This window comes from Drosophila serrata, unplaced genomic scaffold, assembly GCF_035046125.1.
Source record: "Drosophila serrata isolate PLE 108 unplaced genomic scaffold, ASM3504612v1 contig_276, whole genome shotgun sequence".
Taxonomy (NCBI): domain Eukaryota; kingdom Metazoa; phylum Arthropoda; class Insecta; order Diptera; family Drosophilidae; genus Drosophila; species Drosophila serrata.
The window spans coordinates 8197291-8220620 of record NW_028257174.1 but is presented as its reverse complement, the minus strand read 5'-3'; the positions used below and the strand labels follow the sequence as shown (position 1 = coordinate 8220620).

The 23330-nt window shown below is 38.8% G+C and overlaps 4 protein-coding genes across 5 annotated transcripts; 3 read left to right on the top strand and 1 right to left on the bottom strand.

Annotated features, from left to right (window-relative positions):
- Positions 1 to 8662: 8662 nt before the first annotated feature.
- On the top strand, positions 8663 to 9555 carry LOC110181921 (uncharacterized). The gene is made up of 2 exons (XM_020949856.2): positions 8663 to 9281; positions 9357 to 9555. Exon 1 carries the CDS (start codon positions 8793 to 8795, stop codon positions 9204 to 9206), a length of 414 nt encoding a protein of 137 aa, XP_020805515.1. The 5' UTR covers positions 8663 to 8792; the 3' UTR covers positions 9207 to 9281; positions 9357 to 9555.
- Positions 9556 to 13230: 3675 nt separating this feature from the next.
- LOC110181887 (uncharacterized) lies at positions 13231 to 14272 on the bottom strand. Of its 2 annotated transcripts, XM_020949817.2 has the most exons (3): positions 14158 to 14272; positions 13537 to 14087; positions 13231 to 13458 (listed from the first exon to the last, which is right to left on the bottom strand). In XM_020949817.2, exons 2-3 carry the CDS (start codon positions 13574 to 13576, stop codon positions 13301 to 13303), a joined length of 198 nt encoding a protein of 65 aa, XP_020805476.2. In that variant the 5' UTR covers positions 13577 to 14087; positions 14158 to 14272; the 3' UTR covers positions 13231 to 13300. The 2 variants fall into 2 exon arrangements, with proteins under 2 accessions (XP_020805476.2, XP_020805475.1); XM_020949816.2 differs by lacking the exon at positions 13231 to 13458 and having other exon boundaries at positions 13765 to 14087.
- Positions 14273 to 15614: 1342 nt separating this feature from the next.
- Positions 15615 to 17178, top strand: Muc4B (Mucin 4B). The gene is made up of 2 exons (XM_020949821.2): positions 15615 to 15758; positions 15841 to 17178. The coding sequence occupies exons 1-2, from the start codon at positions 15707 to 15709 to the stop codon at positions 17091 to 17093; spliced, it is 1305 nt and encodes a 434-aa protein (XP_020805480.1). The 5' UTR covers positions 15615 to 15706; the 3' UTR covers positions 17094 to 17178.
- Positions 17179 to 19281: 2103 nt separating this feature from the next.
- On the top strand, positions 19282 to 20091 carry Femcoat (femcoat). The gene is made up of 2 exons (XM_020949859.2): positions 19282 to 19387; positions 19456 to 20091. The coding sequence occupies exons 1-2, from the start codon at positions 19336 to 19338 to the stop codon at positions 19986 to 19988; spliced, it is 585 nt and encodes a 194-aa protein (XP_020805518.1). The 5' UTR covers positions 19282 to 19335; the 3' UTR covers positions 19989 to 20091.
- The last annotated feature ends 3239 nt before the right edge of the window (positions 20092 to 23330 follow it).

Sequence of the window (23330 nt, the reverse complement as noted above, 5' to 3'; positions counted from 1 at the left end):
GGAGTTTGTGGCATCGCCAGGTTGACAACAAGAAGTGCCGTCCTGTGGCTTCCAGTTGCATAATTCTCTCAGCCCCCCTTCCTCAGCTGCTCGCTCATCTCCATCTTCACGGGGCATAACTCGTAGCCCTCGGAAGATACACATGTTCGCATGTCCTGACAACTCCTGGCAAAAGCAAGCATTTGCAACTTCATTTTTGTCCTCACTCGCTCTCGGCCAACTTGGCAAAACTTTCGAGTGTAAATAATTGTCAGGCACTCCTTTCTCCACACGGCAAAGAAAACTCAACCGCAAAAATGTCCTGCAGGCAAGGAGGCACACCATTTATGGTTATTTATACGCTCTCTGTGTGGGGATATTTGCCTGATACTCTTACCAGCAGTCATTTGCAGCAGCTTCAATTAGTCGTTTTTTTGTTGTCATTGTTTTCGGGGGGAGGATAAGTGTTATCCTTTGGGTAGGTGCAGGAAGGAGGCATAATCCCATCCGCTTGGAGGTTATTAATCAGAATTCACTAGGAGTGGACTAAGCCAGGTAAAGCTAGCAGCTTTCTTAGTCTTGAAATATGCTTTTAAAATTTGGAAAATATTTAATCAAGAGATATATATTCCATTTATTTGTATTAAATTGATAGTAAATATTAAAGAAACCTCCCCAAACTGATATGCTTTTATGCTTAAATCCGGCAAGTAGCCGGAAAATAGTTTGTCCAAAAAGTTTTCCTCCACTCAGACCGCCATCAATCATTGCAGACGGTGAAGGGAGGCAGGACTCTAGGAAAATTGGTAAAGAAATAAGAAAAGACTGTGGGGGAGTGAGGTATATTAATTGCAAGTGAAATCACTTTGAACTTCATTAAAAAGCAACTTAATCAAGTCAAGTCAAGTTGAGCCGAAGTTTTGCCACCTGGAATTCAGCTGAATTGCCTAAAAAATTATTAATTAGCAGGGTGGAAAGGACGAACCAGGATGAGGCAGGGCGAAAGAGAGTGGGGAGAGTATAAGTAATCGTTACCCGGCCGAGCTGCTGGCTCTTAAATATTTCATATTTAATTGCGCGCGTAAGCAGCACATTTATTGCTACAAGGCAGAGGGCATAACACCCTCCCGTGGGGCACTTACCTGTAACCCACACCCAACACCCCCATCTACACCCACAACCAACACTTACACCCTAGGTACACCCTGCCCAAAGGCAATCCCAACCTGCCACCCGTTGAAAATTGGCAACATTAATAAAATTAGACCCGTCTTAAAGGTGGGGGTTAAAGTCTTTGTTGTTGCCTTTGCTATTTCCCATTTTCCATTTACCATTTTTCACTTGATTTTGTTTTTTTTTCTATAACTTTATTTTGTATTCATAAATGCTCTTTAAAATCTTATTAGCCACGCGCTCTGATCAAAGTAAAGTCTTTAAAAATAAAGAAAGTGAGGGGAAAGCCTTCCAGCGAAATCCACACTCAAGGATCTTTTCGGCCAGGTGACGCCAGCATCGTAAACGACACTTTGATGAGGGTTTTGTGTCCTTTTTTCGTTCAAAGTATGTGTGTGTGTGTGTGGTGTTACTGGCTTTTTCTGGCAGCAAGTTCATTGAATTCGGTTGACTGATAATCCAAGTGGTTTGGTTGTATTTTTTTTTTGTTTTTTACATATTTTTAAGTGAAGAAAAGCTCATGTCCTTTAGCCCCATCGCTGATGACAAAATAATTAGTCATCTTCGATGGGAAAAATATTGGGTGAGACGATGATGACTATAAATTTTGTTGGTAGTTTTTATAAATATAGGGAGATTTTTATAAATATAAAGAGGTTTTAAATAAAGCTATTTAAATTACTACAAGAAGGGTAGATATAATTTTGGAATCGAAATTTTTTGATATTTTATTTGACAATTTTTTGCACTAAAGTAAAATTTCAAAAACTCATAACTAAGCAAAAAATGCTTTAATTTTAATTCGGAAAGCTGTTTTATGTTAGTTTTTACAAGGTTTATAAACCTGCTTACTAATTTTAAAGTTTTAAAAAAATTTTAAATTTCGAATATTTTTTGTTCAATTTTAACGAATTCCATCGTTAAAAAATTTCGAAAAAATGTATAAAAATTAGATGTCCTTAAAACATGGCTAGATCAATTTGGCTGTTGATGCTGATCAAGAATATATATGGTTTATAGGATCGGAAATGAGTTCTTCACTGCGTGGCAAGGTTTCAAAAATAAGAAAAATCGATTTTTGATCATTAAGTATAGAAAACTTCCTCACACTCCCATTATAAAGTGTTTAAAATAATTCTTTTAAAATTTAAACCGTACAAAAAAACAATTTACCCTGAAAATCAGTACATAACAAATTGTTTTCTATACTTTTAAAAGCATTTTAAGGGGTTTTTAGAATGAATGTGATTTCTGAAACATCTTTGTATATATTCTTAAGATTTAGTTTAACCTTTTCTTGCTTTTTTATTTATTAACAAATCTTTTGTTCTTAAAAGTTAATTGTTAACCTTAGAAAACAAAAGCAGGCAAGTTCATTGAACCACTTCATTAGGCTGGCTTTCTTCTCTCTGGTATTGGGGGAAGGGCTAATCCAATTTTAATTGGTTACAGTGTGAAAAGCTGACCATGGGCATCATCCACATCCTCATCCTCATCCACATCCTCATCTACATCCGCAACCATATCCGCCCTGAAGCGCAGCGAAACGCTCTTTACACACACACCTCTGCGAATGCTTTTGCTCCTGGCGGCTGCTGTCACAGGATGTCAATTTCAATTTGACATTTATTTTATTGTATGTGCGGGTGTGAGTGTGTCCGAGTGTGTGTCTGGGTGTGTGAGTGGGCCGTAATAAGCCGCATTCGTTTATTTTAAAACCGCTTCAATTGTTGCTCACTCGAAGCGATTGAATGCCCATTCGAGTGTGCGTGTGTGTGTGTGTGTGTGGGGTGTGTGTGGTGTGGGTGTGTGGTCAGCAATTTGATATTGCGTATGCTGGCCGCGTAACACCCCCATACACACACACACACACACCCACGCCTCGACACTGTCAAAAAAGACTTGCTACTGATTACCTTTTTTTGAAGATTGATTTTAATTTTTAATGAATTTTTACTTTACTTGAATTAAATTCATTTTAATCTCTTCCTTTTGCTACAAAGTTGTTATAGGATGCAAGTTTTTTTGTTGGGTTTTGATTTCTCTGTGTGTGTTTACGAGCAACATTTTGTGGTTTTCATTGCTGTTTTCGTTGTGGCAGAAATCCTTTTCCGCTGGACAACGAAGCGGGTCCTGTGAGGGCTACTAAGGGTTAGGGTATGGGGAAAGGGTATATGGGTATGGATTTTTTTTGTTTTTGGTATCCTGGGATTCAGTTTGCCTTTGGAGTTGCACGCACGCACTACATTGTCAAAGTTTTGTGTGTCATTATTGTGGCTGTTGGCGGTTGTGCCTCTGTGCCTTGGTCCTCGTGCATCCTTGCCATGTTTGTTGTTGCGGGTTATTAAAAACTTTTGAACGCTCACAGAGACACAAGAGACAGAAAATCCAGTCAGTCCAAGTGACCGCTGCATTTCCTCGTTTTCATTTTCATTTGTGAATGTTAATTACTCCAGCGGCGGCGGCGGCGAAAGGATCTGTTTTTTTGTTGGGTTCAGATCGTCCTGGTCAGACTTTAGATACACTAGACAGAAGTCTATGTGTTAATACGTGAAATATTAAATTTAGCAGAAACAGGTTTGATATTTTAATTAAACATAGAGTGATAAGTTTTCTGTGTTTCTTGTATAGAACCCTGGATGTTATATTAACTAATACCTTATACCTTAATTGATTTTTATATGAGGCCATGTATTTGTATGAATTTCTTGCAGTGTTTTAAGGCACAACACCCTCTGTTTTTGTTGTGTCCCTGCTGTTTCTGCCCTTTTCTCTGGCTTATAATCAAACTTATTTACTTTATGTGACTTTTATGTGAATTAAGCGGCATGCGGTCGATCATTGCGGTGCTAATGATGTCCTGAATAAGAGTTGTTAAGTCACTTCCCTTTTTTTATTTTTGGGTTCCTTAATTGGCTAGACTCTATCAAATGAATAAAACAAAGAAGGGTTATATACATTTTTTTTTAGGATGAAAAAACAAACATTAAGGTAAAAAAATAAGAAGTCTAAGGCTTTGTTAAAGAGCTCTAAAAGTTCGAACATTGTAAAAACCCTATTAAAGCATCTAAAAATCTAGTAACAAGTAATCCCTGAAATTTACTTCCACACTTGGAACCCTAAGAGAAACAGTATTTTTAAAAAATTCCAAATCACTTTGAAGCTCGTCGTCAGCTCTCTTTTTCCAAAATAATATTTTCATCAATTCCTAAATTTTCATTCAAAATAAAAAGATATAATGGCAAATTTACATAATTTCATAAAGGAACTGTTGATAGCCGACATTATTTCAACCATCACTGTTGCTCCCAATATTCTGGTGAAACTTTGCCCTGACTTTAGTGACTGTGATGCAAATTGCATGATGTCGGGTGTATGGATCTATATGATGGGTGCTTTGCTGCTAATTGGTCTATTCATAAATGGATGTTACCTACGCTACCATTTCTTGGTTCTGCTAATCTGGCTGCATATCAATGAGCTACAAGTTTGCGATGAATATCAATATCAATATCAACAATCCACTGGGATCAATTTTCATTCTGCTTGTCTACTTGCTGATTTTATTCCTGATCGTGGATCTGCTAATTAAGTGAAGATGATGATCCCACAACAAGAGTTCCTGTTACAAGTATATAAAGCCAATTGTTACATACATATATCTTTCGGAGTATAGAATTCTTGGGCATCTCTGATGTGGGGTTATGCTAAACTTGGCGGCGCCATTCACAATGTCTTCTTCTTTTTCCGGCTAGACGTCACTCTACTCTGGTTTGCTGCTGCTCCAAGGCGAGTCGAGGTGATCCCCCTTTTCTATGGCCTGGACTTGGGAGCATTGTCTTTCCCGGCGGCTCACGTGCTCACGTACGAAATAATTATAGCGCAAGTACGTGTCCCGCATATGCGAGCACATGGCTCCGTCTGCTCCAGCCTCAGCTCCAGCTCCAGGTCCTGCTTCTTTTCACTCTCCAGTTCCTTCCGATCCCGCTCCTTGGACTGTTGCTCAAACCCTTGGTTCCCGAAAACCCATTTCATTGGCATATTTATTTTGGTTGTTGGCCCAAACGATTTTTAGGCATTTTCCAACAGTTTGGTTCTTTGGTCCTTTACTTCCTTCCTTCTTTTTTTTTTTTTGCTGGCAAAAAGTTGGCCCAAAAGTTTGGTCCCTTACACTTTTCGGTAGTATTTATCCGTTTTTTGTCCTCGCCGCCTGGTAACCTTCGTTAACAATTCCCTTAGCTTTCTCTGCAGTTTTTTATTTTTGCAAAAAAATAAGAATAAGAAACAAATTTTGGCATCATGTGGCTGGGGTTTTTGATTGTTTACCGACTTTCCATATATTTTTATATACATGTAATGTACATATATATATTTATACCCTTTGCCAGGTATTCCAAGTACAGTCAGAAGCTTCTAACATTGTGAAGGAATCATTTCCGACCCTATAAAGTATATATATTCTTGATCAGCATGAAAATCCGGATCGATCTAGCTATCTTTGACAGAAAAACTAATTTTTTAAAATTTTCGATATTTATTAGGGATTATTATTATTAAAATTTTCAACAAAAAATTGATAAAAATTAAAAAATTTTAAAATGCTAAGATTAGTAGGCAGATTTATAAACCTTTAAAAAACTAACACAGGACAGCTTTCTGAATTAAAATTAAACCATTATTGACTGAGTTATGCTGTTTTTTTAAAGCTTCAATAAATCGAAAAATGATCAATTAAAAGTATCGATAAATATTGATTTAAAGCCTTAAAAAGGAAATATTGCAACTATTTTGAAGAGCTTATCATGGGGAAAAGCTAGTGATTGCCAAAAGTCATATATATTCTGATTTCCTGTTAAAAATTTAATTAGTATAGAATCAATTATAACGAAAAATAGTTTAAATTATACTCTGGTATTATCTAAGAACATAATCCCTTTAGTTTTAGCCTGAATAATAATTTAAAAAGACACCATTTGCATATACTTATGTACCTTAACTTATTTGCAAGTCAAATTGCTAGTTCAAAGATTGTCTAAGGAAATACAAATATCATTTTAAATGAAATCAAATTATAAATAATTTAATCATTAAAGTTTCTTCCTTTTACCTATAAACCTTCTACTAAAATAGTTTTTACAATCATATTAACTAAATTTCACGACAACCTGTTGTGACCTCCACAAAGCTATAGTTTTAAGCCTAAGCCTAGCTTTTGGCATAACAATTATCCTGGTCGTGACTCATCGGGAGGGGGGAGATTAGTGAAGGAAGTTGTCACGGATCGCAAGCAGACGGCATAACTCCAACATGGAGTTTGAAGAGGGGGTCACAGCTGTTGCATTCTGAGCCTAAACTGTGCGTTTACTCAACCACAAAACGCACACGTTCCACTCGGGGAATCCTCGTCGATGAGGATGTGGATGTGGATGGAGTATGGGGGGTGTAGATAGGGATGTGGATGGAGAATAGAGATGGGGGATGAGACACTGAGGATGGGTATAAAGATGAGGATGTGTCCCCCCCGAAAACTCGCCAAAAGTTTGCGCCAAAGTCCAACATATGTTGCCTGCTCTCCATGCATGCCTTCCAACTACTCCACTACCAAGTTCTTGCCCCTTGCAGTTAGTCAGTGTCTTAGTTATGCACTGAAAACAAAACTATATATTTATTTATACATTTTTTTAAGTTCTGTATTAATTTAGAATATTTTTATGAGCCATTTAAGTTTAAGTTTTTCTTTGAAATAAGTAAGTTTGCTCCTTCTTAACTTGTATACCTTTTATATTCCTTACAACACGTTCCTAACAGCATTTGTCTTTATTTGGATGCTGCTTAACATGTTTCTTGCAACATGTTGTCTGTTATCTGCGCTAAGCATTGTTTAATTAAAGTTTATTGACCAATTTTAGCATAATTAGACAATGAACCTAAGCAAATTGCTTTAGATACCGGGTATTTAATAGTCACTATAGCTTTACAACTTGTTCCTTGTCGTTTATCTTATTTTTAATACTCTCATATTTGTTGCAACATGTTCTAGCAACACTTGCCTTTGTTTGAATGCTGCTCAACATGTTTAATGCAACATGTTGTCTGTTATCTGCACTAAGCATTGTTTAATTGTTTAGGCAAAGTAACTAAGCAAAGTAATTGTATTTATTTTCTTGTATTTCTCCGAGTGTATAAACTTTTTCCACACACACTCACGTGCCTGCCTGCCTGCCTAGTGTGTAATTATAACAAGTTTTCTAGGCAATTTTTCTGTTTTCCTTGTCGTTTTTGCGCCCCAAAAATTTTGTTCGTTTCATTTTTCTCCTCGTTTTCCTTTTTCTTTTTCTTTTCTCTCTTTTTTTTTATTTCTTTTTTCTTATATTTTTGGTTCGGCCGCTGCTGTTGGGTATCATCTGAGAGGAGAGCCAAGAAATAAGTTTTTGATAAGAAAGTTATGATGAGTTTTCTTCGCCCACACACACACTTAGACACACAGCAAGGAGCCTAGGGAGCAGCACATGTACACACAGCTGTTGATTTTGGCCAAATTAGTGCAAACACGTCTTGTTTTGAGTTGTGGCCCATGTGGAACATGTGCAACTAATTTGCAGTTATCAAGCGGAGCTCTCTCAGTCTCAGTCCGAGTTTTCCCATCCAAAGGGGGGGACGAACATTGATTTCAGGAAGTACAGATCCTCGGAAAATGTCAGGGCTTTCACTAATTTACATTTTCCGGTGTGCACAAAAAAGGAGGAGTCTGTGGCGAATGTGGGGAACCCCCGCTGGCCTGTCTGCCGACTGTCAAAAGTTTATTTATTTGACACCAAAAAAGTTGACACAGACACCAGAGAGTGAGGGAGAGTGAGTGTAGGCCTGAATTGGATTTATATCTGGTACCCTGGCCAAAATTGGATTACAATTGAGTTGTAATTATGCGACAAACAAAAACGGAGACTCGTCCCCATGCCATGGTCTACTCTACTAAAGGTCCTTGTCTCCTGGCTCTCTCTGTTTTCCATGTTGTGTCGGCAATTTGAGTCCATTGGGGGCGACGACGTCTTTTGAAAATTTCGCATTTTGCATTAATTAAAACTGATTTAATTAAAGCTTGTCGTGTTGCTTTTAAGTATTTCTACGGCCTTCCCAGCTACCAGCCAGCCGCAGGAGCATGGAGCAAGTGAAACAGGACCTGGAACAACATGGGAGCCACCTGTCACTCCCTTTGTGGGGTGGTTCACGAAATGATTGAAGCAAGAGACCAAAGTGTTTGGGACTCCTGTCGCCCATCCTGTCAAGGATTCCTTGCCTTTGCTGGTGCTGCTTCTCTTTGAAGAGGTGAAAGTTTAATTAAATATGCATCAGGCGTAAGCAAAGTATGTGTAAAGTCAGTGGACTAGCTAAGCCAGTAGAGTCTTTCTCTAGAATCTTTTAAAGATAATTTCCAATTTGAAGTATAATATAACTAAAATCTAGTAGTTCCAAATCACAGTCACCTTTGCTTCTACTTTTTACCAATTTCATTTACTTTTGATCTCCCAACCGGCATACAACACATTCGATCTTATTTCCATAAATTCCAAAACAAAATAAAAATAATACAAAAAAAATATATATAAAAAAATAACGAAGAAGAGCACCAACTTCTGGACATGTTTCCCTTCCGGTCGCGATTGAATCAACTGAGAACCGATCGTCGCCTGCGGCAGCGTCTCCGGGATGCCGGCATACCAACGGGAGCGGCCATGGCAGCAACAGTGGCAGCAACAGTGGCAGCAGCAGCTGCAGCGGCAGCGGCAACGGAAACGGAAACACCAATGGGACCGGATATGCGAACAGTGGCCGCAGTGCATCCTCTCCTCGTATCGTTGCATCATGTTAGGTGGCTCTTGATCCATTTGCGACACTTGCTCATCCGCCAAAGAGTCGGCATGATATTGGGTGCCGGTGATAATATGTTTGTTTGGAATCGTCGTGAGCCATCGATAGCCACCGGACAGATGGGCGAAGGTGATTGCATACCGGAAATGGATCTCGAAATGGTGGCAATGATACCGGAAGACTAAGAGAGAGCGAGAGAGAGAGAAACCACACACATATGATCGATTTGTGCCTCCATTTGCGTGCCTGCGTCTATGTGTGTGTGTATGAACCTGTGGACGCATTATCCGTGTGCCATTTATTATTATTCTTATTATTATTATTATCATCATCAGCAGCAGCATATTCCATCTACCAGGGCCAGGGTTCCTGTCTCTCTCCAAACCCATAGCGAGAGAGGGAGAGAGAGAGAGAGAGAGAGGGATATAGAGAGAGAGAGAGAGAGAAATGGATGTGGACGTGGAGAGCACGCATATAATAATTTCCTGTTCAATGAGCAATTACCGTAATAAAGATACAACTCCGGCTACTCCATTATACTCGCATCCCGATTCCAGACAATGGCGACCCAGGGACAATCATGATGACAATGATGACAATGACGATGATGCCGATGGATGAGAATGATGTTGGCTCCTGGCTATGTGATGGATAAGGCTTACTGCCAGGAGAGAGGGAAAGAGGGCTAAGGGTTCTCCAAATGGGGGCGTGACAAGCATACGGTATGGCTGTCCATTGCCGGGAAAGTTGATTGAACTTCCACTACATAGTAGTAGTTGCTACCCCCAAAACGTCATAAATTGGCGTCATGCAACTTTCTCATTATAACCACACCAGGGAGTATCTAAATGTAGGGTTATACTATAAGGAATTGGTCTAGGAATTATCTTAAAAACATATAGAACAGCTTAAGGTCTAATTAGATAGCAATAACCTTATAGAACTGCCTTCCTTTTCAAAATATCTTAAATTGGTTAAGGAAAGGGCCTTAAATTGAAGCCAGTTTCTAAGGAACTAAGTTTTAAGTTGTATGCTTTCAATCTTTAAAGTTTCAACTCTATACATCTAGACTTTTTAGACTTTATAGATTTTATAAACAGTTTAAGTTTAGGATTTTAAAATACTACGACTCTACGTTCAAAAGTCCTTTTCTAGACTGAAGAATTATCATTTCTGGGTATTCCTTTTATTCCCTTTTACCTCTGGATAATTGGCAGTTAATCTTTTATACAAAAATTGTATAGATTTTCCACTCCCACCGAAAAAAAAATCAAGTGCTCTGTCTGGCACCTTTAAGGCTTCCCCAGACTCCGAGTGTATCAATCGAAAGATGCCGGGACATGAGAGGGTGACCTTTTTAGCTCCTGCTCCTGCACCTGATCCTGCTGCTGCTCCTGCCGCCTCTGCCATTAACAGGCAACGTCAAGCTGTCAGACAGTGGCAGCAGAAGCCTTTTTCGCATCCTTTCGAAATGGCATTGGTCCTTGTTTCATTCACCAAAAACATTTTATTGCTTTATGCGTTTAATGAAGTGTTGCTACGAGGGCGGGATAAAGGCGGGGCATACTCTTCCAGCTCCCATGGGATTTGCTACGAGAGCAACCCTTCGCTTTCACTTTTGGCAAGGGGGGAAGGATACTGCCCATTCCCAGGACTCCAAAAAAGGCAGACAGGAGAAGCCGGCAGCGGCGTATCAAACATTTCTGACAGCCTATGACTGGCTCCCCCAGACTGAGAGACATACAGACTGACAGTCTGACTGACTGACTGACTGGCTGACTGACTGACTGATTGACTGATTGATGGACTGCCATGCCACTCGAAACGGAGGTTCGCATGTAATGCATAAAGAATGAAGCTTAAATAAAAGTTGGGAGATGAGAAATAGGATTAACTTGTCACACAATTGAATTTAATTTTCCTATGCAACACTCGGCAGGAGGGCAGGGGAGGGGGTTAAAAAGGCATCTGGAATACAGCAACCATTCCCAATTCCATTCCCTGCCTTCCCCTCTACGAGTCCTCATCTTTATTTGGTGTCCTTGCTTCACTTTGGGGAATATCGACAAGGACTACGACGACGACGAGGAGGAGTCGAAAAATGCTTTTGTGGTAATCCCCGTGCCGTTGCCGGTTCCGGGAGGTTTTGTAATGAAATTACACAAGCCTCAGATTTGTCAAAGCAATCAATACATACACTAGTCCTAGGGTACCCTTGGATCCTTGATGAGCACCCGCCGGTCCAAACAGACGTTTGGCAATTGTCCTGCCAAAATAGCTACCAAATAGAGAGAGAGAGAGAGAGAAAGTACAAAATGTATTCAAAAGCCTCATTGAAAAGGTCTTTTGTGTGTCTGTGTTTTCTTTTGGAAAGCAGAGTTTATTAGGTGATCAGGTGATTGAGTGGAAAACTTCACTTGATTGTAGATTTTTTTTATTTTTAAAACACACTTTTTATATGATTTTTCAGTATTTAAAGGAGTTAGGTAGTTAAAAATGATTTATTTGCAGTAAAAAGGTTTTTTTATAAGGGAATTTATAGACAAAAGCGATGCTGATCAGAAAAGGCTTCAACAAGATTTTAAAAATGTAAAAATATATAGTTTCCCTTCTGATTTTTATATGGTTAAGAGTATATATATTTACTAATATTAGAAATTTAAAATTAATTTTAAATTTTAAAAGAGTTTATAAGAGGTTCTTCATTTTCCAAGCATATTTACAGCATTTTCTTGTATAGCTTGTCAACTTTTTATGGGTCTCGTTTTTAAGGGGGGGATTTCCCCAACTAGAATTTTCCTAGGATTCTCTCCCACTCTCTGCTCTCCCCACGCTTTTCATTGTGCACATCATCCATCAATTAATTGACTCCACTCTGTCGCCTTATTGCGTATGCCGCTCACATGCCGCTTGTATCTTTTGATTAGCGAAAAAACAAAGGGCGAAAGAGTGACGGCAGTTCATTAACTGTCACACAAATGTGCCAATGGATGGAATGCAGTTCCATTTCCAGTTCCAGGAGAAGGGTGATGTATATTCAAGGACCAATGGAAAGGGAGAAGGAGTCACCCTCATTCAGACTGGACCTTTCTCCATATGCCAGCACTCACCACTCACACTCGTTCAACTTAATTAAATAGCAACAGGGTGCGAGGGTGGCATTGAGTCCTTTGGTTAAAGTTTAGCTTTGCTTTAGATTTTTTTCCTCTTTTTTTCCAGTGCAACATCAAAGTTTCTAATCCATTTGCCCGATACTTATGCACGCCTGCACTCGGGGGATTAATAAGTGTGTGGCTGTCTCAGTCTCCCGTTGACTCCTTCGTCCTTTTGTCCTCCATCACATCACATCCATCTACATCTTCTCTTCGCCGGATGGCTTGTTTCAACCACCGCGCGCACAGCCAAATCAATTTCAACTGTCAACTGTCAATCAGGCCGCAATTCAATCACGCAACACATTCAGGGAAAACGAAGCCTCTCCCTTGGACCACAAGTGACTTTAAGAAACCCAAAAGAAAAAGTCGGAAAATATATATATATTTATACAGATACCATAAATACACATAAATAACTGAATTATTCAGAGGCCAAGCGTTATTAATGTCACAAAAACATTTGTTCAAGAGATTTTTATGAATTAGATCGTTACTCGGCAAAGAGTGTACCCAGATTTTTATTGGTATTATTGCCATTTACAACTCGGCACCCGTTGTTCCATATATATATAGATGTATATGCATATATATGCATTAACCCACCCAAAAAACCCAACCCGATAACCCCAACATAACTGCTTGCCTCATCCCTTGTTCAGTTCTTTGGGTAAATTTTGCAGTCAAGACACATGTCACGTATTTTTCTCGTAATTATGGCAAACGTGAGAAATTTCGTTAAGATTTTCTTAACACATTTTCTTGTGTACAATGTATATATATATATATATATATATATATATTCTATGCCTTGGCGTGTGGCATAATTTTAGGCATTTGGCAAAAGTCAACTCGTGCGGGACAGTCAGCCGCCAGCCGTTGAATATGATTATGATGATGATGATGATGATGATGTAAGCAAAACTGTCATCAGGATAATGTCCTTACAAAGGCGATCTGTCACTAGAGCAGGAGTTATACTTCAAAGGCTTTTTTTCTGTATTATAATTCCCAATTCGAAACTGTTGAATCCTTTTGCATTTACAAAACTTTAAAATTGAATTGTTAAACTTTGTAAATTACTTTTTCTTTATTTCAATTAAGTTTTCCTTTTTGCACATTTAAAATCATTTGATGGCCGTAAGCTCCTGCAACTGCCTGATTAATTTGGCTATCAAGGCATTTACCTCGGCCACAAAGCTTTTCACAATTTCACGTTTCCTTGACGTTGTCCCTGTAACATTTAGAGTCTGACTAGGCAAGCTCCAAGCCAGTGTCACCAGCACTGAAAAATAGTTGTATATATGCTAAAAATATACATATGTTCAAGGAACAAAAGGTTAAGGTTTCCCTTATAACTTACAACAAAGCAGGCCAACGAACAATACCTTCTGGACCGACATCTTTAAGCGGCTAACTGAGCTGTGGGCCCCACTATAAATAGTCGCAAATTTGGTCCTACGTGTTCGTAGGGGATCCGACAGCTCACGTAGCCCAGAGATTAGTTTCGGCTAAAGTCCCTAATTTATGTAAGTCAACGCTTGAAGATTGCTGGATCTTTCTTCTCTTTCTGAAATATATGTGCAAACCATTTGTTGTAATACTCATAGAACATTGCTTTATTTTTCAAAAGAAACTCAAATAATATAAAATTGATTTGAAACAAAAACTCATGGTAAAAATTTGATCATAGAGAAGACTTTAGATACTCTTATGTGTGGAGTATACCACTTGTAAGTTGACCAACACTTGATACCGGCGAATTACTTCCGGTTCCAAGATTTGGAAGGTTTGGAAGATTTGGAAGATTTGGAAGATTTCCTGTAGCCTGTTCGACTGTACCAACCCCACCCATTGCTGTCATCAAGGCTGGAGCTACAGGCAAATTTGCCTGAATGGTGCCCATATAGCAGGCTGCAACAAAAAAATATATACAAATTATTAAAATCCTTTTAAGAAACAAATTCTATCAGGCTAAACACACCGCACAAAATTAGAGCCACAATAATTGATTTGTTGAACATGTTGCTTGCTGTACTGAAAAGTATCGACTACCTTGTTAAAGCTCGATCGATTCTGGTTTTTATAGTGGCCCGAACCGGAGAAGTTCTATTATGTCGAAGCACACGTACGGCAATTGCTATCCGGAGCGTGCTTTACGGCTAATCAGAGTAACGTAATCACCGGCAAATAGTACGTCACAAACTTGGCAGATGTACCGGAAAAAATCACCATAAAGTGCAATGCACTCAATTAATCTGAAATCTAGATAAACTAAACAAGATATAATACAGATTATAAACCTCTGCAATAATTTGTATTTATTAATTTTTCCAAGTAAATAAATTAATAATAATTCCTTTTGTATTTATTTTTCTCAGTGCCCCAAAGATTACATAAGATTACAGATTTATTTATTCATAAACTTTAAAGCCACCCATCAAGTCCTGTTTGTTTTTATGTTCGTTGTATTATTTATGTTTTTTTGTCTCCACAAATTGTTTTTATTATAATTCGCATTTCGCACTCGTCACGTTCTCGGTAAATAATTACAATTTTCCGCTGGCTAAGAGAGTAGAGCTGGGGGGCAAAGGGCATGTAAATACTTAATTAAAATACTGCGTGCTTTTTTTAACACCAACAATTAAACAATTTTCATGGCACTCGTTGCTTGTTATCAGTGCTAATCCGATGCCATAATGTCTGTTCGATTTATACTTTTTTTATTGAATCACATTTATTTTTTTTATCTATTTTTTTTTTGGGTTATTAAGGAAGCCATTGTGGGTAGAAATTACTGTTTTGTCACAGGTGCCTCTTAGCAAACATATTACTTTAAATTGTGTTTGTTTTGTCCCTTGAAAACTACGTATAAAAGGGTTAAAAGTTAACCAAACCATTTATATAATAAATTTAATGGGGTTCGGTATTAAAATATTAGTTATGAGTTATAATACACTTCCTTTAAAAAGGAATCTTTATATGTGGTTCTTGAAGAAATAGAATTAGTCATATATTTTCATTGATACTCTCGTATATATTCATTAATGATCGATTAAACTGCATTCGAAGTGAGAGACTAAGCCATGTTTTTTGGTTTAATCTTTGACTTAGTTGGCCAAGATTACGTGACAAAGTGAAGTGCATCCGGCAAATACAATGTTCGTACATATCCAAAAGAGTCCAACAAGTGTACATTTGCTGCTTCCGGTATGGGGGAATGGGGGTATCGAGACATCTTCAATGGGTCGAGAATGGAGAAATACCCCTCAACGATCGAGAGCAGGTGGCGCATCTAGATTGAAATCGTCGGGGAAACGCGATAAGTTAATCGGCTATCGCACGTACGGACCACACGTTTCCGGACGTGGTGCCAGTGCCACATCAATATAAAACTGGACCATCTGAGCTCTTGGAAAATCAGTTCAATTAGCCAAATTTATTGAGCAGTACGCCCAGAGACGACATCGATTCGCAGGGCTAATTAAGGAAACGTCAAGCCAAAGAAAGGAAATAAAGGCAGCACGTCGACAATGCTGCTGTCACGTAAACATTTAATTGCCCTCGTTGTGGTGACAACATTAGGTAATTAGTGGTGGCTCTGCTTTTGCCACTGCATCTGCCCTGTGCCATGTGCCATGTGATGCTAATTCCAAGCTCTTTTCAGCCTGTCAGCTCTGTACGACAGTGGGTCAGGATTCCTCTTTTCTGGCCACGATCACCAGTTCGAATAATCAACAGCAATCGGCCAATGGAACACGCTCAAATGAGACCATTATGATCAGTATTAGTGAGATTATAGCAGCTGCTGAGGCAGAAGCCACCAACACCACTGATTCCTCAAGCAGCACCACCATCGAGATATCAACTACACCCACAACGGCAACCTCATCCACATCCACCGAAGTTACAACAACAGAAACTACAACTGCACAGCCTACAATTAGTTCATCCACTGAATCATCTACTAGCACTAGCCAGGAAACTTCAACAGCAAGCACATCATCTTCAACAACAACACAAGAAACTTCTACAACAACCACACAAGCGTCCACTACAACAACCCAATCCACATCAACCACTGATCAAGTGTCAACAACAACACCACAAACCACTACAGTTGCCTCTGACAGTTCAAGCAGTTCCGAAACATCAAGCACAACACCACAATCTACTACTGTAGCTACTCAGACTTCTACAACAACAACACAATCGACCACAACACTGGCACCAACTTCAACCTCCACACCTGCAGTCACAACAATTGCCACATCAACAACCACATTGTCCACAAGTACAACTACACCGACTTCAACCACCACGTCGTCCACAAGTACAGATACACCTACAACCACAACTTCATTGTCCACAAGCACAGCTACACAAACTTCAACCACAACGCCTATAATCACAACAGTTGCAACACAAACTTCCACAACAACTCCTGTTATCACAACAGTTCCCACACAAACTTCCACAACAGCAACACCGATAATCACCACATTACCAACACAGACTTCAACGACAACAGAGACTACAACACAACCCATTACAACAACTACAACAGAATCAACAACAACATCGAGCACTACACCACTAGCATACACAGTTTACACAATGGAACCCTATCCGAATATTTATAGCCGATCGAACACGATTGGTGGATCACAGCGTAGGATACGCAAGGGTCGTAAGGGACGCAGGGGAAGGAAATATCGCCGTAGGACCACCTTTGCCCCAACGGTGGCAAGCACTACGACCACAACTACGACAGCCAGGACAACGACGACGTCCACGGGTGGTGATGATTTTAGCGATGATTACGAAGAACTTGTCCTTAACCCAAATAATGTTCTGGAACCCCAGTTGGGGTTACCCCTCGAGCTAGGAAACTTTGCCAATAACAGGATCCCCAAGTAGCTGAAAGTATTCAGCAAAAAGTAGACTGAGCCATATACCCTGCTCCACATCTCATTAGTTAAGCTCGCATTATATATGATAATTAAATACAGAAATATTTCGCAAAAAAAACTACTACGACTTTACTCTGTAATTGTTTTAAGTGTGAAAATACTTGACTTTGCTATAAAAATTAGTAACTATCATATCTAAAAGCGTGTTGCCACCCAAGTTGTGAACAAAGCAGCAAAATAGATTAGTGTTCTGGGGTAATTGATAGTAAAAATACTTTATTGTGAGGTAGTAGTGTAGGGTATATTGGTTGCTTTAATTTTCAACAAAGTTGTTGAAAAAGAAAGGTGGTTAATAAGTGTTTTTATAGCATTAAACTCTTTTTTAATATTTAAGTAATTATAAAATAACCATTACCCAGCTAAGAATATTTATTATAGATTTCTTTTCATACAGAAGAAATGCAGGTAAAATAATTTCAACAATTATTTCGCTCTACCTCATTCTCCAGAGCATATTTCCATGCACAAAAATCTCTATTCAACCGAGGGAGATAATTATTTTGCGTGCGGCAACAGCTCAGACAATTCAACAGAGATACAGGAATACACATTCCAATCTGATGGGGGGATTCTTTCCACAATCTACCCTGCTCTTCCCCTATGCTCCCCCTACTCATTAATGGGAGCAAAGTTTGAGGAAGCAAATGGGGTAAGCAAAATGGAAACTCCGAACCTGAAAACAGGGGAAACAGGCGAAAAACTCATAAAACACAAGCGGACAAACAGGCAAATAAACAGTTGGTGTGCAATTAATTTGGCAAACTGTTTGCCCAACACAAACACACACCCAGCCGCACACACACCGAGGAGTGAGTGTGCTGTGGCTCGGTTCTCTGCTGTGTGTGTGTGTGCTTTGCCTGTTTTTGTGGGGGAGGCGCACTAAGCAAATACAATTTAAGTTCCACTTTCAACACATCAGCAAAAAGCAGGCCAAACCAGCCAGGCAAACGACACCACCTCCACAACACTATGCTACACCATACGGAGTCCACCGTCACCCCATGATAATGGTCGAGTCAATTAGCAACGCCTGCTTCCGCAGTCCAACTCCGACTCTGAGTCCGAGGTCGAGTCGGAGTCTCAAGCCAAAGCATTAAAATCTTGGCCAACATTGCCAAAATAACTGCCGGACTAATCAAAGTGACAGCTGACCCCAAAGGCCTACACTGAAAACAACAAATCAAGGCTTTATTTAGGTCTTTAATGTAGGTTATACATCTTAGTTTGAAGTTACATAAAATTGATATATTCAATCAAAGTTGCTTTATTTGCTTATGTGATAAGTTTGATATATTTATTAAGCTAATATTTTATTAGGAAATATATAAACATAATAGGTGGAAATATTTTCTTTGTTTTATAGAGTAGGAATTCATTAAAAAAGTATTTCTTTAATATGTAGTTTGTTATCAGAAAAAAATACATATTTAAGATGAAAAGGTTGCCTAAAAAAGATTCCCGAATAATCTAAAATTTGTATAATTATTAGGTACTTTAAACTATTTATATAAATTAGTTATGAGCAGAAATTTGCTAATTTTTAATGAGGAAATATTGTATATTTTTTTATGAAATAATCTTCATTTAGAAAGTGTACCTTAAATTATTTTTGTGTCTGCAAAAATATGAGTTAAGCTTACAAGGCACATAAAAAAATTTCCCCTTTAATTTTGGCAGAAACCAATATATAATAATAGTACAATTTTGTATATAACTTTTTTAAATATCAAGAAGTTTTGATCAGAAAATAACACCAAAATAGAATGAATTATTTCCTATACTTTTATATAGCATAAACTCACTAAGAAAGTATGCAATTTAGTAGCCAGAAAATTATGACATTTAAGCTGGCTCGGTATATATTTTCTGGCTTTATATTTTCCACTACATCCGCCCAATAATTTCTCTCTGTGCACTCAGAGCATTGAACCCATCCCAAAATCAGTATCGCAAGCAGCAGGCCCAAATATGCCGCGAGCTTGACAGATTGCTTGGCCAATGCACGTGCTTATCGCCGGGACGAGGGGCAGCACGTGCTCCCCCCAGCTGCAGTTTCTGCAGATTTGGATTTGGATTTGGATTTTTGGGTTATAAGTAGCCAAGGCCAGCTGGGCTAGAGCAGAGACCGAGAGAAACCGGAGGAGTCAAGAATCAAGCAGAAGCGCCCAAATACTAAATACAGCGAAACAATGCCAAGTTTCGGAGGACAACAGCTAATCCTGCTGGCACTGGCCTGCTTTGGTGAGTTTTACCACAACAGCACAGCACAGGGGACACTGGACATAACTCATAACTCTTGGCCCCCATAGCTCTGCAAATGGTCCACAGCCTCTATTTGCCCAAACTGGAGGATCTTGTGGATAAGAAGGAGTCGAAATTGGACCTTTTCGGGGCCAAAAAACAGAAGGAGCTGCTCAAGAAGCTGGATTTCCTCAATTTGTTCTCGGACAAAGAGGAGGCCAAGCTGGAGAAAAAAGAGGATGAGTGGGAGAAGTTCAAGCAGTGGTGGGAAGAGAAGAAGGAAAAGGACCTAGCCTTCTTCGAGGCCAAAAAGGACAAGGAGTTGGCCTTCTTCGAGGGCAAAAAAGAGAAGGAGTTGGCCAAAAAGAAGGGCAAGAAGAGCAAGCCCAAAAAGACCACGGTGAAGCCATGTTATAGTTACCAAGATAAGTATGATGACGATGAGGAGGAATATGTCACCACTGAGGCATACGAGGAGGAATATGAATCCGAGGAGGTCACCGAAAAATCCTGCCCCAAATGCTATGAAAAACCCACCTATTCCTATAAGTTGAGAGATGCTGATGATGATGAGGAGGGTGATGTGCGATACTTCACCTGAGCTAATTGGCTTGGATGGATGGATGGTTGAATACTTATTTATTGCATTTTCTCCCTGTCGCCTCGCATCGTGTCTCCTTTTACATAATTACATTTTTAATAAATATCATTAAAAATTCACATAGCTCTGAACATCAGCTTGGGTATTTGCTTACGGTATCGGTTTGAAGTTTCGGTTTTGGGTTTGGGTTTGGGTTTTTTTGCCTTTTTGGTACATCTTCAGCTCGCATATAATTTGCATATAAATTGAATTCCCCGCTTCAGTTCGGTTTGGTTTGGTTTCTTGCCTGGAATTCGTGTAGACAGCCAATATTTTATACATTTTACGTTCACACTCTTGGGTGTGAGGTGTGTGTGAGTAGCATGGTGCGGTTTGATCCTAGCTCTTTGCATCCGCGTCCTGTCACCGCCACTTCATCCAAAAACCTGTCAGCCGGTGGCTCAGTGACACATTGCGCGACCATTATTTGCATAAAGCATGTGGAGGGGAGGCACCTGCTTGTGTGTCTTTGGAGCCAACTAAAGTGGTTTATCCTGTCAATGCCAAACAAATTGCAGGATAACCGGGTTGCCCCTCTCTCGACCATCCAAGTTTGCCATTTAAATGGCTATTAATTGCTGTATCAAACCCATCCATTTATTCACTCCATTCGCATAATCCATCAAAATGCAATTCATATCTTTTCTGTTTTTTGCGCTCTCCGGACAGTTGCATTTCAATTTCATTGAAAAATGTACAGATTGTGAGTGGCAAACATTGCATAATGTAAACATTTAAGAGTGTTAACATGTAAAATGAGAGCTAAAAAGCAAAAGTAAAGTGCATTGGAGTGCACTTTTCCCATATTGTTTTTTAGCCAGCTCAAGGCTTTTTATTGTTTACATTGATTGTTTTTAAGTCTGCTTATTGTTTATCTGGTTTCCCATTCTAAATTAACATTTAATTGATGATTTTGTTTAGTCCTTGATTTAATCATTTTATTTTCCACCTATTTAAATCACTTGGGGAAAATGTGCATTTCTAGTGATTGAAATTATCCATTTTTCCTACACACACATGAATGGATTATGCCAACGCCATATCTCTGTCCTCATATATACATATATGTGTATATATGTTTGTGTTGCTGCACTGTCGATGTCCTGACATGGAAATGCTTTTCCAGCTGTCAGAAGGAGTGGGGGAAAATTCAAGGGATCGCAGCGGGAAATGTGATTCCATTGCAAAAAACAAAAAAAAAAAAAAAAGGAAAATTGTGCAGAGTGCTCACTAACCACACACACACTCCTTACCAGCAGCTCTAATGGTAATCATAATAATAATTCGGACCGGGTTCAGGTTTTTGTTTGTTTTTCGCCACGAACGCGGATGTGGATGCTGAGGCAGCAAACATTTTCCAGGGGGGCTTGGGGGGTGGGAGACTAAAGCATTTTCACGGTTTCGTAAGCACACACACACAGTCACACTCACCTTTGGGTGTGTGTTTGCAGTGCGGATTTTGTGCCATGTCGAAAAATTGGTTGTTGATTTGCTCAGTGAGTCGTGGCATCGCGTACAATTAGGAGGTCATTGCATATTTTACAACGCCACATTGCTTTCCCATCGATAACTTATCGATTTGGTATACTTTTTGGGCTTTTCTTATTAATTAAAAAGTCCCTAATAGTTGATTAAATATTTAGAAACCTTTAATTGAAGGTTTAAGTATGAATATAAATGTTTTGTGTGTTTTGTGGCACACTTTCTCGTGCGTTTTCTACAAAAAGAAGCCTCTTAAATTGCTTAAATATTGTTTATTTATTTATTGTTTAAGTATAAATAAAAATATATTATTAAATTTGTACATACAAATGTATTATAACTTGCTTGATGTGACTTATTCAATCGATAACTAATCGATTTGGCACACTTCTTTTTCTTTTTACAAAAAGAAGCTCATAGAATGGGTATAATAATAATTAGGAAGTATTTTTGCAGATTTAAGTATAGTAATGTATTTACATTCGAATAATCATTTTTATATTATTATTTATATCTCGATTTATTCTTTCAATAATATATATAGTTTTGTAAATAATATTTATAAATTAATAAGAGATACTTTTGGTCGACAGGTTTATGAGTATAGAAATATTTATTTAAGTTTCTTTTCGATTTATTCCATCGATTAGTTTGTCTTTGCCTTTAATATTAATTTGATTATACAAGACATTGGGGAAAAATTAGTGATATTGACGGGATATATTCTCTGTTAAAGTAAGAACCCATCCATCCGCTGAGCTGTATTTCAGTCTGTGGTCTTTGGGGACTTCTCCCTGTCCCATAGATAATCATAGAGACTTTAAGGAGGGGGGAAAAGGCCAAAACTATTATTATTATTTTCGTATTGCGATTATCGGTGGCGGCACTCCTCTGGGAGCTGAGACCTCCGACTTCTCCTTCGACTTCAACTTCCACTTTGACTTTAGCGGTCAGTTCTTGTAATTGCAGTGGACAAAAAGAAGAGCAAACTTTGTTTATCCTTTCAGAAGGCAGAAGAGAAAAACCCCGCACAACTTTCGAGCCGCCGGCAAAAAGTTTTCTTTCTTTTTTTCTTTGGGTTTTCCCTCTTTTCCTCATCTTGTCTCACTTACTGATAGCCCAATTTCTTTCATTGCCTGCCATGGCTACACTTACACTTACACTTACAGTCACAGTTACAGTTACAGTTCAGCGAAGAGAGGGGTCAATCTTGTTAATTTCAGCTCTGCGGAGACAGAGCTCCCCGGTCCCCCTGTCTGACGTGGCCTTTGTGGCAGCCAACTCCCCGTCGGATTGTATATATACATATCTATATATATATATATATTGTTAGTATTTGCCCAACCATTTGTCTGTCCTGTCTGGGGTTTTCTTTTTTTTTTGGGGTTATGCACGCATCGGGTGGGTTTTTCTTTGTGTTTTTATTTGGAGCTGTGGATGTGGATGGGGTTGAGGTCTTTTCCCGTAATCGCAATTAAGATAATCAAAAAAGTTTTGACAGTGGACTGTCAGAGCTTGGTTGGTGATGGTGATGGTGGTGGGGTATTCGTTTTTACTTTCATCCGCAATGTCGGTAAAGTTTCTTTTTTTTCCCGTCTGATAACCTTAAGAGTTATCCTGCGAGTTCAGGTTTTTATTGAGGTGATGCTGTTTTTCCTGTAAGGTAGAAATAGTGGCAAGATCGAACTTGGACGATCTTCAGGAAGATCTACATAGTTTTAGAGGCTGATGGGGAATATATATGCTTTCTAGGTTTGAAAATAACTCTTTTACTACTGTGCAAACTTCAGAAATATAGTATAATACACTCAAGGTCATAAT